At 41.5% G+C, this 16823-nt stretch overlaps 1 protein-coding gene across 6 annotated transcripts in view; it reads right to left on the bottom strand.

The window, feature by feature from the left end:
- side (sidestep) overlaps positions 1-16823 on the bottom strand; it is a 70333-nt gene that overhangs the window by 26274 nt on the left and 27236 nt on the right. For all 6 annotated transcript variants that reach the window (XM_064694168.1, XM_064694169.1, XM_064694174.1 and 3 more), the window contains 3 exons: positions 1667-1799; positions 282-496; positions 106-216 (listed from right to left, as the gene is read on the bottom strand). In XM_064694168.1, coding sequence (XP_064550238.1) covers positions 106-216; positions 282-496; positions 1667-1799 — 459 coding nt within the window. The remainder of the gene's footprint in view (positions 1-105; positions 217-281; positions 497-1666; positions 1800-16823) is intronic.

Here is a 16823-nt window from a genome sequence, read left to right as displayed (position 1 = left end):
AAATAAATTCATAACTGGTAAAATCTTATTCCAATCGAAAAAGTTATCCTTATAAATTCCTTAACAGTTACAAATGATCAAATGCAAAAATTATTTTAAACTTACCACCTCTCACTTGGCAGCAGAGGAAAAGCTCGTAGCCCTCACGAAATGGCCCTGCCAATTGGGAGATTTCCTTGCCCTGTGCATCAAAGATGCGCGGCTCCTCGGGCGGCACTGCATAAGAGAGAGATTATGGAGCTTATTGCCGCGTTCTAGGCTGATTGGCAAATTGAACTTACCAACTAACGTTAGATTATGCCTAAAGTTGCGGGTGGGCGAGTTGAAGAAGTCGATGCGGCAGCGATAGACGCCGCCGTCCTCGGGCTTAACATCCTTAATCTGCAGGCGCGAATCCTTGGGATTATCCCCAATGCTAAAGAACAGACGCTGACCCAGATCGCTAGCTATGGCCGCATGTGGCGCCAGCTTTACATTGCCGCCACGCGAGTCCAGACTGCAAGGCAAATCGTTAAGTGTGAATTTAGTGTGTGGGCGTGGCTAGCAGCACATAGCGCTTATTATACATCATAAATAAACATATGCAAGCATCTCTTGGCCATTAGTTTGCCCTGGCGCCCAGGTTGTCCTACTGCTACCATAATTTACGGCCATAAAAAATGACGCTCAATTTGCACGAGTATGTATGTGTGTGCTAGTGTGTGTGTGTGTGTTGCTTTGTTCTTGCTTTTTGTGGATTCGTTACTGTTGCTTCGCTTCTGCGTGCCACGTCGCGACTTTGGCAGCTTTGGCAGCTTTGCGCAAATTGCAGCAATTTGTTGCTGTTTTAGCAAATTACTCTGTTTATTTCATGTACAACACCCGGCACTCTGGAGTTGGATTGCTAACACTGCCACTGCCACTGCTCAGTTGTTGCAGTTGTTTATGATTATCGACTGGTGGCCAGTTCACCTGTGTGTCTGATAGTTGCTGCTGCTCTGGCACGCAAGCCTCGCGGCGGTACCACTTGAAATGCGCGCGGCACATTGAAAATTTATCAACTGAAATTTATAAAAGCAAAAATGCTCTTTGCCAGTGAGAGGTGGTAATGGAGTGGTCCGGAGGGTGGTAGGGTGTTAGGGGAAGCGTGTCTGATGCGTATGTGCGTGAAAATTTGCTACACTTTAGCGATGGCAACTGTAATCGGATGTGCTTTACATTTATTATAACAAAGTGGATTATGACGGCGTGGACGGGCGCATCCTTACCACACACACAAGCACACACGTGCGTGTACACATAACACTTCTTCCGGGGTCCTGCGCAAAAATGCCGTCACACAAAAAGCACCGATGCCGGAATTCAGGCAAAACGCACAAAAAAAAAACCAAACAAAAAAAATAGCAGAATGGAGCAAAAAAAATGTGAAAAATTCGCCAAGTGTGACGGCAGCAAAGGATGTTGACGATTACTTCACGTTTTTGATGGATGGCTGTCGCTTGCCGGATGTGTAAGTGAGTGTGTGTGTGTGTGTGTGTGTGTGTGTGTGTAACACTTGGGCAGCATTTCCGCTTGTTGGCAACGTCTACTGGCAGTTGGCTTAGACGGTTTTTTCAACTAAATAGTTTGGCCAGGCTTTCAAATTGATTTGCCATGTTCCGGCAACTGCAGCAGCAGTAGCACTTACCTGTACAGCGGTATGCCGGTGGTGTCCTTGAACCAAAGCAGCAATTTTACCGAGTCCTGCGGCGTGGGCGGCGTCAAATCGCATGGCAGATCCACGGTCTTGCCGGCAGCGGCCCAAACCAAACGTGCAGGTACTGCAAAAAGGCAAAAGAAAAGTTGTGTTTTTTTTTTTATTAGCAAAGCATGAAAACTGACGCCCCGGCGGCAGCAGGTAGCATGGGGAAAAGCGGAAGGGGCAACAGGGAAAGCTTCCAATTGAAGTTCTTAGGTAGGAAGCTGGCGCTTGCGCTGGCGTTGATAAAAATATATTTATTTCTTATTTGCACATCCTGCATGATTCGGCTGATTGTTTGTTATTTTAACACAATGCTTCCGCTTGCCATTCGCGGAACGGGCAGAACAATACCCACAGCCAGCCCGCCGGGAGAGGTGCCTGGCAACCCGCACGCCCCCACGCCCGCCCACCCCCTGCTTATTGTCTGTTCGACTCTTCCGTTTGCCGGTTGTCGACATTATGGTTGTCCTTGCTGCTGTCGTTTGTTCAAGTTTGTTATTTTCTCTCAAAAAAAAGATAAATAATAATAAAAAAAAAGAAATAAAACAAACAAAATGTATATAAAGACAATATATTTTGCTTCATGCTAGGCTGCTTCACCTCGAATTATGGGTTCGTGTTGTGTGTTATTTCAATCGACAGGGCAGCCCGTAAGATTTTAACATTGTTTTCGTTCGCATGGCTTCTTTAATATTACAAGTATTCTATCTGTTATTCTGAACGATATTTGGCAAGTGACCTACACAAGCTTCAGGTGCTGCCTACCTGTAATCGTCAATTAAATTATTAAAGCTAAAGTCGAAACGCAATTTTGCTTAGCAGAGCCCACAGAATCCACTCAACGCTGGATGGAGAGCTCCATTTTTAGAATTTTTAGAATTCACCAGAGCAGCAAAGCAAAAATGTTGGCAACAGCAGGCAACAGCAGCAGCAAAACTGCGACGCATTTATTTTGCAAACAAATTTTAAAGGACTTTTTTGTACGCTTTTTCTAGGTTTTCTCTTTTTGTAGTCCTGCCACTTTGATGTTCAAATGTTTTTGCCAGCTTGCCAGCCGAAAGTGAAGTGCTAATTTTATCGTTGGTCCATGCCTCCAATATCCCCGCCCGGCTACTTCTGCCAACCAGCACAAGCAAAGGATTAGCGAAGCACAAGCCGCAGCTCCATGCATAAATTTATGCAGTCTCGTAGTACGTACGTATTAGGAAATTATTGAAATAAGCTCCGCGTGCCCGCACCGCGCGCAGCTGGCCAAGGAGAGCCGCAGATCCGCAAAGCCGCAAGCCATTTGTTATTTTGCATTGCATACTTTCCGGCGCGCATTCGATGACAGCTTGAGCAAAATGGCAAACATGGCGGCAGCGCAGCTTCCGCTGCGGCATCGCCAATTTGTCAACGCTTTGGCTTGCGGCAAGCTGAGCAAATGTGCGCTGCAAAGCAAAAGGCAACACCTAGTCGTAAATCCTAATAAATGGCTTGGGCCATGCAAGCCCAGCACAGCCCGGGGGGTGCAGGAGTTAGTTTATATTTGCTTAGCTGTTGCGGTGTTGCCTGTTGCAGGCACAGCGTCTAATTAGACGCTCTGTGGTGCAACAGCTTTGAAGTTGTCCAGCAGCAGCAGCAGCAGCAGCATTAGCAGCACGTGCGCCTCTTCAGTTGCCGCAGGAATTCTATTTATAAGTGCCCTGTGGCATGTGACCAGTTGCTGGCGGCAATCGTCTGGCCGTTTTTAATGATTTATGAATTCGTTTAATTCCTTTATTGGCAGCCCAGGGGAAGACGACTTTGATGTCTGTTCCGCATCCAAAATAGTTGCCACCAGTTGGTTGCTCTCTTGAGTTTTGAGTTTTACCTGCGCCCCCCGCTTCATTCCCAGCTCCCATTGCCCATCTCTCAGATCACAGTTCCCATTGCTCAGTTCGTTTTGATGTTTTGTTTTGACACATCGCATTATTTGCGCCTATTTTTAGCCTCATGTAAATTACTTAACACAAAACTGACGGCGAGCAGAGCGAGGGTGCGAGCAAACGTTTTCCCAATTGGAATTTTTACTGCTTGTCAAAGATATTCGGAGGTTCATTATTTAGGCATCGGCGCATTTGACAGGCTCTCAACATGGATCAATTAATATCCATCGTATGTGTTGAGTGTGCTAAGAGTTTATGGCTGTTTTCTCATTCTAATTAAGTCAATATCACAGGAAATGTTTAATGGGGTCTTGTGATTAGTTCCGAAATAAAGGAAGAATTGTTCGGGCAAGCTATAAATAAATTACCTTAATACTCAGCTTTTCATAAAACATATTTGACATTAAGGGACTAAAAATAAGTATATATTGTTGCTTGAAATTTCGTTTTCATTTTCTATCAATAATTTGGAGAGATTTTCTGTACGGGGCTTCGGAAAATAAAATGTTTAACTCTGCTTAATTTATTACGCCTGAATTATGCCTACTTCTTAAAGACTCTGTTATTTTATGCATAAACAGTATCTATATTATTTAAAAATAATATTTATACAGCTTCAACAGAGTTCTAAGAAACTACAAAAGAATCGTGTGAGCATGAGTACACACCCTCGATGATTGACAGATATGTCACTTAAGTGTCATTTTCATCATGGTTTTATTCTATATTTTAAGCATTGAATTAAATGTAAAACATAATCACATTATATAAAACTATTTGCTCTGACTGACAGACTGATTGGTGATCATCGCACAGGACGAACCGTAGAAGCTATAAAGCTGAAATTTAGTATGTAGTTTTGTAGATGCGGTGAGGTGTGGCGGCCATTAGAGGGTCTTTGTATAATTTTGATGGTTGATGATGATTTAACTTTAAATATAACACATAATATCTCTCCCTAAATGTATCCCCTAAAGCCCGTATATTTCTGAGGGCTATTTAATGAAGTAAGCTGCTCGCTTATCCTTACTTTCTAACGTTCTAACTTATGCTGGCAATCGTTGAAGTCTCGATGTCTTAAAGTCCAAAATTTAACATGGCCTGGGCACATATTACGCATACGCAGCGTGGGGCTTTGCATGCATAAAACAACAGTCGTAAAAGGGCGTAGCAAACATCCCTGGCACCACGTTGAGGGACCCAAGACATTACATTAATTATGCAAACAACAGGCGCTAGAACAGAAAATCACTTTCTTGTTGTATTTGAACACTTTAAAATCATTATATTTGGTTTGAGAAATAATTTTGTGTTTAAACTAAAAAACATGAGTTAATTAAATTGATTTAATATTTATTTCACTGTTTGCGCAAGAGTTTAATGAACTTTTGAGAAAATTTGAAAGCAAAAAGGGAATAATAGAAAATCAACAGAACGTGTCGCTAAACAAACCAGATATCCACGGCAACGTGCCAAATGTAGCACGCAATGTAAACAACAATAATAGCAGCAAAAACAACAACAACAACAACTAATATAAATACATGGGAAACAGCGAGAGCAAAACAACAAAAACTTGGCATCATTTCAATAGGCGTCGCATTTTTGTGTCTTGTTTTAGTTTTTCAATATATTCAAAATGTTTTATTGCACAGCACAGCTCTCAATTGATTTGTTTTTTTATTTTATGCGAAAGTTTGGCCTGTGGTTTTGATGGGCCGTTAGAGCTAACGCCCCATATTGGGTGCGCTGCGGTTCTTGTTTGTTGTGGTTGCGGTTTTGTCTTTTATGAATATCGGCTTGTTGCATATTGAAGAATTCAGCGAACAACTACCTGTGGTATACCGATAATTAAATACCCTTAATTAATATAATTAGGTAATAAATAGTTTAAAATTAACCATACGGGACGTGCTTCCTTTGACGACATTCTAAAATATAGTGCGCAAGTCAAGTGAGTAAAAAATCAAAATTTGTATTTAAATTTAAAATATTACTTTTGCAACAATTTCATTTAATTTAAGTTTTATCGACGGTGGAAGAGTTTGTACGATGACTTTGCAAAAGGCCAATTATGTTGGGCTAACTAGGTCTTCACATATTTAATTTCCAATAGATAGCAACCTACACTAAATATAATAAATGTAGTTTTGGTGCTTCATTTTTAACTTTCTTCAATAGGAAATACTACGGGAAAACTAAATGAATACGTAATGGTATAGCCTGTGCCAAATGCGCTGTTCATTCGGTGAGAAAACCAGAAAATCCTGACTATGGGGATATGATTAATATGATTATGTGAGTGTATTTTGCGGCTTTTGGTAGGGTTGAAGTTTGATTGAAACATTTGCAAATGCACATGAAAGTCAATTACAACATTACAACTATAAAAGAAAGTTAATTAAATAAAATTAGCACTACTTATCCTACTGACTGTTGACTAATGGCGTAAAGGGGTCTGTGTGTTGTATGGTTGTGTGTTTTTGCGAGTTTGCTGCTAATGAAAAGTTTACTTAGAACGCCAGCAACTTTGAACGAAATTAGAGGCAATTGCCAAGATAAATATTTGAGTTTCACTATTCACAGCTGCCTCGTCTGCCATATGCTCAGTTTCTGTTTCTGCTTCTGTTGCTGCTACTGCTAGCTTTTAAATATTTTATTCAGCTGCCTTTGTCCTGTAACATTTTTTGCCACGCTGCGCCACATTGGGGCAAATTGTTTACATTTAAATTGTACATTATGGCAAACACACATTGCACAAGACACACACACACCAGCACACACACACTAGCACACACCCGGCTCGGCACGGCCACAAAATGTTGCAAGTGGAAAGCGAAAGTGGTTGCCAATGGCACGACAAGTAAATGTAGCAGTAGCAGCATCCATGTTATGCCACGCCCCGCCCCGCCCCATGACCCGCCCTGCTCGACTGTGGTCCAAGTCGTCACTGACCCTAATGTACTTTCTCACACTTCTCGCATGCATTACGGACTACCGAACAGGGCAGCCTTGTTCCTACATAGCAAGAGTGCACGCGCGTATGTGTGTGTAAAAAACTTTTAAAGTGCTTATTCACACTCGCACACACACGTACAGTGCCTGTTAATAAGCATGTATATGAGTATTTACTTATAATTAGAAATGCCGGCATGTTTTTGCCTCCCAACTGCGGTGTTTATGTAGGTTTGTATGCATTTCCGGCTGCCATCATGTTAAACATCAAATAAAGCTAAAAACTTTTTACCCTACACCCGATCCCTGACCATATTCCTGTCTGACTTTTTGCTTTGACCAAAGCTCAGCTAGAAATTCGTATGCAAGCGGCTTGTGTATATTTCTCAGAATTATTTCGTTGTCAACATGCGGGACCGGGACCAAAATATGAAAGCATTTCGCCAAATTGCTGTGTTAAAAATATGTATTAGCGAAAAGTTGGCGCCAGTCACAGATCCGCGGGCCGCGCAGCCAAGCAGAAAGTGTCCGTGGCAAGTCAATTAGGCAAAATATAATTTGTATCCAAGTATACAGAAAGGCACGAGTGTTTGGCAAGCGTTTTGCCAAGCTGTTTATGGCTGACCCAGTGCCGGGCAAAAAGAAAAGATTTCTCTTTTTATAAATCTTGCAAATAGTTACCGCTGGGTTGGAGTGTTTTTTTCGCTTCTGATGCTTATGGGGTCAGCCCCAGTCAGTGAAAGTTTTCAAATTAAATTTAGCGACGCAATTTTCAATTAGAAAACTTCGTTGCCAAAGTCATTCGCAGGAATCCGGCACAGGCTCAAGCCAACAAATTCAATGGTAGCCGCAGGACCAGATACCGAAACAGGAGCATGAGCAGAGGCAGAAGTTGGCTACCATCTCCTCCTTATTGAGTGTCTCATCATCGGCCATTCTAACTTGTTATCAGCTGCTGAGCTTCCTTTAGGCGGGCTTCGTGTGCGCCTTGGCGCCTTCAATTAAAATGCGTTCGTTGTCATTTTGGACGCCGTATTGCACTCGCTACGTGATTTAATAATAAAATACGAAAAAATATTCCAGTCAGCACATTGTTGTCCTTCATGTTGACGGCATTGTTGGACGGCCATTACGTGGCTCCTTTAGCTCGCTCTTTGTTGTTGTTTCTCCTGCTTCCTCTGCTTTTGCAACTGTTGCTTGAGCTTCTGAGGACTCGAGGTCCCATCGTGTTGGTGGATATAGCGAACCTTTAAACAGCGAGCATTTAATGTTAAATTCCATATTAAAGTTGCTGAGTTGCGACTGGAGAACGAGCCACTTGATGCTCTTAAGCAGCTGCGCTAAATAAGCGGATTACGCATACGCACAGTGGCCGTTAATTGCAGGCAAAGCTCACACTGAATAGGGACTATTATTAATTTATTTTTTATGGGCTTGTTTCTATATTTGATATATTGCAAAATGCATATTTTAAAATTTATATTATTTCAATTGCAAATAATTCAAAAACCACTTGGTGAGCATAAACATTTTAAATGACCGCAATTACTGTACACAAGCAAATGATGAAATTTTATTTTATGTTAATTGCTGCGCTTTCGGGAATTCAAAAACAGTCGACTGACCTAGCGGTCGCTCTAAAAGCGAGTAAATTACTTGATTTAAATTTTATAAACCCATACACGCATACACCAGAGGGCATGCTGCAAGAGTCAGCGGGGGCATGTGGTTATCTGTGGCATGCGCCACGCCCATGGCAATGCGCAGATAAGTAGAAAGCAACTGCAGCCTGCACATGTGGCCATGATTTATAAAATAGTATGCGATTTTCATTTTGACCAAACGCAAACATATGAGTTGAAGTCCATTTTAGAGCGATATGAAAACACTCTTTAGTATTTTATAAACACAGTGCATTGAAACGTGCATGCATCGCATACATAAAATATAATGAACAACCTTTACATCATTTTCAAACTAACACACTAGCGTAATCTCTAATCAGATTATCCGTCAAAATGAGTAAGACACTTGTACATTACGAAGATGAGAAGTTTCGACACGCAAATAAGTAGTGTAAATTCAGTAAACACATTATCCAGCTTTAAACTCATTTGAAACCCCTGGATTGAAGTTCTAATATATGTCTTACTCTGCACTTCTCATAAGCTCCGATTTGGTTTTAATTTAGTTTTTACACTGTTCAGCTCGTTCAGATCAGATTAGCGTAAGAGGATAATAGAAGGTTGTATTCAGTAGCTTTTAAACAATTATTTTGCTTGTTAAAATATAACGCAACAGTTTGCATAAATGATTTGTGCGCAAATTTTCAAATCCATACAATACACCATTCAATTTTATAATTTTATATGTACATGCGAATATATAATTTATAAATAATTTAGGTTAAATGGTATGTTGCATAAATGCATTAAAAGCTAACGAAGGGCTAAGGCTATACAATATACAAATTCATATTTATTTGAAAACTGTTAAATGATAATAGGAAAATCAAAAAATGTATTCAATCGTTACTACTTAACAGAGCACTCTTACTATTGTTGGCTGTATTTAGATATCTTAATTGGTATCCGCCGATATCCAGAGAGAGAGACTATCCTATAGACTATCTCATAGACTTATCTTAATAACCGATTATTTGTACAACTAACCTTGCACTTATTACATACTGCTTTACTTTCTCTTACTATACATACGATTTCTGAAATAAACGTTTGTGGCCTAAGTGGTAGCTGTTTCAAATCAAAATTTTCAATTCTTAGCTACTAAATAGAAATCATCATATCGCAGTTATCTCTCAGTGTCAGCCAAGTAGAATTATTAGATCCCAAAGAAGTGGAAAATAATGTTTTACGAAGTCTGCAATATTTGTCAGACCCAGTGCGAAAGTTGGTAGAATCACTTGCTCTACAAAGGGTATGAAAATAAACCGCAATGAAAATAACGCACCGCAAATTTCTAGGTGTAGAGATGTTGTAGGGGTGGAGCGGCTGCGAAGACAACTGCAACTGGAAAATAGTGAAAATGAGCAAATAAATTAAAAAAGCAGCTAGCAAGGGCAGCAGAGGCAATGGCAACGGCATTTAAAAGTAAAATATGGCAACGGCATGCAGCAAAACATTTTTGCAAACGTAGCAGGCAACCACAGCAACAACAAGAACAACAAGAACAACAACAACAATGGAAACAGCAGCAGCAACTGCGACAGCTACTGCAACATGCAACACATGCTGTGCAACATGGCCCGGGCTGTGTAGTTGCAGCGACAATTTTGGACGCCAAGTGACAGGCGGCAGGGCGGGCGTGGCAGGACGCGCTGCTGTGCAGCATACAACGCCTGAAACTAGGACAATGCTCTGCCCGCAGCTTCATTGTGTTTGGCTGCAGTTAGGTCGGCAGCACTGTGGAACTGGTCAAGACATTGCGCATTATTTACACGCGTGTTTATTATTTTCAATTAAACTGGCCACTGGGCCCTTATCATAGATAAACAAGCGGCCGCTTGACAGCGACTCTGTCGCTTGTGACTCATGTCCCTGGCAGCAGCGACTGGGGGCATCGCAAGTAACTCACGGATACGAGCTACAAATAGTTTATAATGACGCCCGCCTAACACTAAGGGGCATTTATTTATAGTTCATCTTCAAGTTGTTGTCGTAAAATTGCGTAAAAATCATTTTTGAATTTGTGCCAGTTTTTCGTTTTAGAAACAAAAACAGCCAGCCCTGCCCTGTGGCATCAATATAGTATATATACAAAACATAAGTATACATCTATATCTAAATATACTTGGTTGCTTTCGATCAGAGAATTTCCCCGTGACACAAGCGAACTGAGAATATATTTATGTGCTTTTAATACAATTTAATTTAGATTTATTTTGGTTTTTATACGTATTAAAGAACAGTAAAAACATTGCTATTTTTTGCTATCGATGAATACCATATAAGAATATTGTCATTGCAATAGTTCTTCATCTGGCTATTCGGCCAGATGCAGATGAAGAAGCTTCTTTTTAGTGATTGAAAACGCTAAATGCTGGGATGATAAAATATTAGAATGTAACAATAATATTTTGTTAAATATCACAACGCAATATAGCATAACTATGCTCAAGTTTTTCTTATAGCATGAAGAAATAAATAAGTGTAAATCTTGTTTTGGCTCAAATCTTGTAAGCAGATGAAAGCAACCAATCAAACTCTAAGCCTTTATTATGTATCTTTGATTGAATATACAGACCCAGCTTAGAAGATGATCCCTTTCAATATATATCGCCATAGTTTTACATTTTTATATTTGTTTCGACTTGTTGCACCACATTTATAAAAATGAGCAAGAAATAATGACTATCTACGGCCCGCAGAAGATAAAATACCCTTGGCGACTTAGGGATTTTCAGATATGTAGAGTTAAAAAAAAACAACCTTTCCATAAAAAACTAATTTATAGCTCAATTCTTCGAACAGATATATTACATAGTATATATATATATACATATATACATGGTCCATGTTTCTAAGAAGAACAGTGAAACTAATAAATGCAGTAAATTATGGCAGCTATTATAGCAAGTTTTGATACGTCTACGCACTGCAACATACTGCAATGTAACATCTCAGGACGATATCTTTAAAACTGAGAGCTTGCATGGAGACAAGCAGCTGACTTGGCTGATGATATTGATCAACCGCCGGTCGGAGATTTCTCCAATGCCTTAAAATTATAATACATTGTACAAGCGTATAAAAAGGAAAAATCTTTCGCCGCACACCAAAAATGAAAAGAAAATTAAAGTGGATGTGGCGCCAGAAACAGCATCAGCCGCAGCAGCAGAGACAGCAGCAATGACTGCCACCGGGGCGAAAATCAATTTAATTGCAGCTGACAATTAAATTTACGCCGAATTAACAGCGACACTTCACTTTTTCCGCCAGTTGGAGCTCACCGAGCTCCGCTCCGAGTGTCCACCTCCCAGCTGTCCTGCTGCCCAACTGAACTGGCAGGCTCTGAGGCCAGACAAACGTCGCGCTGATTTCTTGTCAAACAATTTTTTAATCAGCGTCGCTTCAGTAGTACCCAGCAAGGCCATGTCCAGCAGCTCTTCATTTTCAGGGATCCGCAGCTCTCGGGCTCGTGATATTTAATTTCATTTGGCTGTTGGCGCCACCAAATTTCAATGTTTGTCGCTGTCCGAGCACAGCCTGCATTTCTCGAATGCCAGCTGGAATGTTGTCTGGTAATTGCCTGCACATTTCTGAGCCCGTTTTATTTTGACACTGGCATTTCCAGCGGAGTATCATCGGCAGAGGAGCTGAGCTGAGCAGCTGACTCATTTGGAGGGGCAGCGCCAGCTGCTTAATTTGACAAATTCGCATGACGTTGAGAGCGGCTAATTAGGCGCCGCGACTGCCGCCTTGGCATTGTTTCTTTTTTTTAATGTTTTTGCTTTTCGGACTTTTCCAAGAACTTTGGGTCGTTACTTTTTATGTAGTCCATATCAGCCCACCCCAGCATACGCATATGCATAACAATAACAATAATAATAACAATAACAAAAACAAATACAAGACAAGACAAGACAAGAGAAGTGCCGCCAGCAAGTTTGTTTGCGTTGCGTAAACAAATAATTAAAATAATGTGACGAGGCGAAGCAGCAGCTTCTGTTGCAGTTGCAGCTGCAGCTGCATGTTGCAGCTGCGTTTGCCATCAAGCGCGTCCAAAGAACTTTAAACGATGGGAACTTCAAGTTTGTGCACATTGGCCCATTTTCGGGCCCATTATTATTGGCTTGCAATGTGTTGTGCACATGCTGCTAAAGCTTTTAATTGCTTCTCTCTTTGTTTTTGTTTACCAATATGCGTCAGCTGTCGCCAGTCCCCGGCCCCAAACAGACGCCAACCCTCACGACCCCAATGCTAACTAGAAGCGTTCAGTAGATGGCTTTTTCTTATACCCTTGTTTTTTTTTTTTTTGCCTTTAATTGATTTATTTACTTCGTGCGTATGTGAGGGGGGATGTGTGCGTTTTGAAATAAGTAATTTTATGCTAATTTGCTCGTTAATCGAGCTGCTCTCCTCGTACCCTTAATGTTAGTTGAGTGGCAGAGCACAAATGAAGTGTGAAGTGTTGGCAGTCTTGTTGTTGCTGTTTTTGTTGTTGTTGTGCATTGATTGCTAATGAGCTTGAACATTTAGATGATTTAATGCAGCGGCCTTTGCCCATATTTAACACCATGACAGCATTTGTGAAAGCAAAGTAATCAATAGTAGAAGAGAATAATTGAGAGACTGCTTGTTGTTGCTTTATGTATCCAAATCTTTCTCTGTCTCTCTCTCTCTCTCTTTCCCACTTGCTGTCTCACTCCAAATCTGCAGCTAGCTCAAGTGGCGCAAAAGGCGGCACAAATTCCATTGACAATATATCAAGTATACGCTTGTTTATTGCCAAGCCTAGACCTGAAATCCCAGCGAGGCGCAGCTCGAGAGCTGGAGACTTGGTATCGGTTGCCCATCTGCTCCAACATTGGCCAGACTGCCATAACTCAGGGCAGCGCATTCAATTTGCCTGCCGGGCGCTCGACACACCTCAGACCCTGCCCCGTCCCAACACTTGCCTGGCAAACTATATGCTCTTTTGGCCATTTTGTAGCTATTTTATTTTATATTTATTTGGAGCTTCTTTTGCCATTTTCTGTGTGACATTTCAACGCTGCCGCTGCCGCTGCCGCTACCACGTCTGAGCGACAAAATCCGCTTTTACGAGTTTATTTATATGCAAAATATGTAAATTTACGATGGTGGCAACAACAACAGCACACACACACACACGCACACAACAACAGCAAATAGAGCTGTAGTACGAACATACTTTATGCATAGTATTGCATACTTTTGGGCGTGTGTGTTTAGATTTACAAGTGCGATCCCGTCGGTGGCGAGCTCAGCTTATGTGGCCGCTGAAAAGAGCTCGGTTGTGCCAAAGATTTATACGATAGCCGAGCATTTTGACGCAACATGAAATGAAATAAGTATTTTTGCGACTGGCAATAATTTAGATAATTTTTTAATTAAACCCACAGCTGACAAACCATTCCAATTTATGGGCCGCTGAACATAAATAAATCGAAACTGCAACTGAAATGCAACTTAAAATGCAGCAATTGCAATTCGCTCTAATTTATTTACTCTGACTGATGCTATTTATGGCATTTTATTACTGCACTTGCTCTAGCTGGTGTTGTTCATGTTGTCGTTGCTGTTTTTGTGCTGCATTTTCAATTTGCGACAATTTATGGCAAACATATTATGCAAATCCAGTGCCTAATCGCCCTGACTCAGAACTTGAAAAAAAAACAACAACAACACAATGGCTGCCTGCTAAATTAAAATTTAATAAATATGCAAATTGCGCAAATTACGGCCAGCCAGCATGCGACGCCCATTTCCGCTTTGCCGGGCCACGCCCTCGTTTGGCTAATTTTCAATTAACGCTTAGAGAAAAATGTACAAGTCAAAGGGTCACACGAGCTGCTGGTCAAAATGAAAAGCAGCACAAAAGGCGGCTCAAAAGCAACAAAAACAATAAGCAGCTGGCGCCACCAGCCGGAAAATGTTTGAAAACAAATGAAAAGCAAACAAATGAGGGCAGGGAGCTGCCAGAGGATGGTGGCTGTAAAATATGCACAAACGAGTTGATTACGTGTCTCAAATAGATTTGCCGACAAATTTCATGGAATTTTGTTGCGAATTAGCAGTGAAAAAAGCCAAAGCCAAAGCCAAGGGGCGAATTCCGTTCGCTTGGCATGTTCAAGTGATAAATTCAATTTTCCACTTGAACGCCAAAACCGTATCACGCCTCTATTACCCTACCCCATTCTGAACCCCCCTTACCCTCACTCCACAGTGGGTGACTAATGGCGCTTGCTTGTTGGCGGCATTGGCGGCGGCAATCAAACAGAAATCATAAAGGCGTGTTGCCCAAGCATAAACGTAAACAGGCGGCTCGAATCGCCACCTCGCACAAAAGGTCACATAAAACCCAGTCCCAAGCCCAGAGCCACCAAGCGCATGCCGGGCGGCGATAAAAATTACAAAGCCCATACCAAGTCAATAACAACAACAAAAGCCTCGGCGACTGGGTGCACTGAAGCATGGTTGCGGCTGCGGCTGCTGCTGCTGCTGCACTGCTGAAGGATATATCGCTGGGCGTGTCCAGCTGCCGTTGACGGAATGTGAATCACAACTTCAGCTAGGATATACAAACTTATACATGCACAGACACATGTAAGTATATAATGCTTTAGTCATTTTACGTTAAGAGTCTGAACACAAAAACCCGAGGTAAGTATACCCTGTAAAACATTGCTATTCTTGACAAGAAGAGGTGAACAATATAAAAATTTATTGTTTGACAAAATTTGATTAAACATTCTTTTTTGAACCTGATTGAAAAAGGCTGGAGCACTAATATGTTCTTATAATTTGGGCTCTTGGCTAGCACTCGCCCATTCAAGTGATATGCGCATAAGACACATAAGTTTCTCAATAGAGCTGCAACGTATTCGAAGTAAGAAGTCACAGCTGTCATTAGAGAATACAGCTAAACATATTTTGTAAGAAGATTGTAAATATATGTTAATTGGAAAAATCGGACACATGCTTTTCTGCAACAATAACTGGACGACGGGTCTGTCAATGTTTTTATTTACCATCCTCAGACATTTTCAAAGTCAAAGTGAATTTGAAGAAAGATTAATTTGATAAGTGTTTCACATTTTTCGCAAAATCCACCTCACCTTGGTGGAAATGATCAAACTCAAATCGAGGAATATTTATGGAAATTGATAAGAAGTGTCTTTAGCAAAATTCACCACTCCAAGGTAGAAAAGCAATGTTTTAAGATTGTACCGATTGGCTTCATCCTTTTCTAAGGCACCACTATATAACATTAAAAGCTCAAAATATTACATATCAAGTTGAATATTGGATAAATACAAGTCAAAAGCCCTCGCACCCATATATTTATGTTGTTGTGGGGATAAATGCTGTACAGTAAGTTGGCGTGCCTTTAGATGGAACTATGATATCCTGTAAAGAGCTGTTACTACAGGATTAGTCGTGACATTTGCTCCTCCCGCTAAGTGATTTGGACTGATTCAGAATTTTGTCCAGTGGCGTTGTCGTTTTTAATGCGATGTTGGCATGTGCAGACAGACGAAAAGTGGCCAAATAAAAATGGTCATAAAATTGAATTTTTTATGAGTACCCCATGCCAGAAAGGGTTAATTTTGGAAAATCACCCCCGTGAAGCGAAGCGTAAAGCAGAAAAGGCAAAGGCCAAACGCTGTTGACAACAACAAGCGATGTCGGGTATTGGTTGGATATATACGCTTACACACAGACACACAAATATAGCACGGGTCGTCTCGCCATTTGTTGATTCACACCTTTTGGCAATGGGTTTTTCGCTGAATGCTAAACAAGTGGCAGGGAGCGACTGAGCTGGCCGTGAGATGGGGATGGGGTGCAGGACGGGGTGCCAGCGCGCTGATTAACGGAAGCATTACTCAGAGCGAGGGGCGCTCAATCAAGTGAAAAATGCAAATGTTTCGAACAGCTAAAAATATCAACACAAAAGGGAAGTTGTAGACTATAAAAGCGGGCAACTGTAAGTGGCAGTAGCCTTGTCTTCACTCCCAGCTTGCCAGCCGCTGATGCGCTTTGGCGTTGCATTTATTGCACTTGTTAAGGCCAGCAGCAGCAGCTGCTGCAGCGGAGGGGGGCAAACGCGGCAACGCGGCAGCGCGGCAGAAGCAAGTTAAAAAGTCATAAAATGATATTTATTTCATTTCGCTGCTGCGTAATGCACACTAACTGGGTGGTGGTGGTCTGCCTCGCGGGTGGCATAAGCAGCCACTAAGGCGCGGCAGCCGCTGAAGCCATCTACAGCAGAAGAGGAAGCAGCTGCAGGAGAAGCTGAAGATGTGCTATAGATTTGCTTTTTATGTGAAATTTATATTTCAGCGCCAGAGCGAACAGAAGTCGGCAAAATAACAAAGAGCGAAACGGGCTGGGAGCTGGGAGCTGGGTGGGGTGGGAAGGGATGCATCTTGTGTCTTGGGGCGGGGATTGGGGGATGGGGGCTTAAGCATTTTCACACAACTATTTGCCGCTTTTATATAGTTGAAGCTTTGACTTCTTGCCAGGGGTTGCAGAAAA

The sequence above is a fragment of the Drosophila montana genome, unplaced genomic scaffold, assembly GCF_035044405.1.
Source record: "Drosophila montana isolate Dmon_TW-CO22-7 unplaced genomic scaffold, ASM3504440v1 contig_3733_1, whole genome shotgun sequence".
NCBI classification, from domain to species: Eukaryota; Metazoa; Arthropoda; class Insecta; order Diptera; family Drosophilidae; genus Drosophila; species Drosophila montana.
Note: the sequence above shows the minus strand (reverse complement) of the source record. Positions and strands in the feature narration are given on the sequence as shown.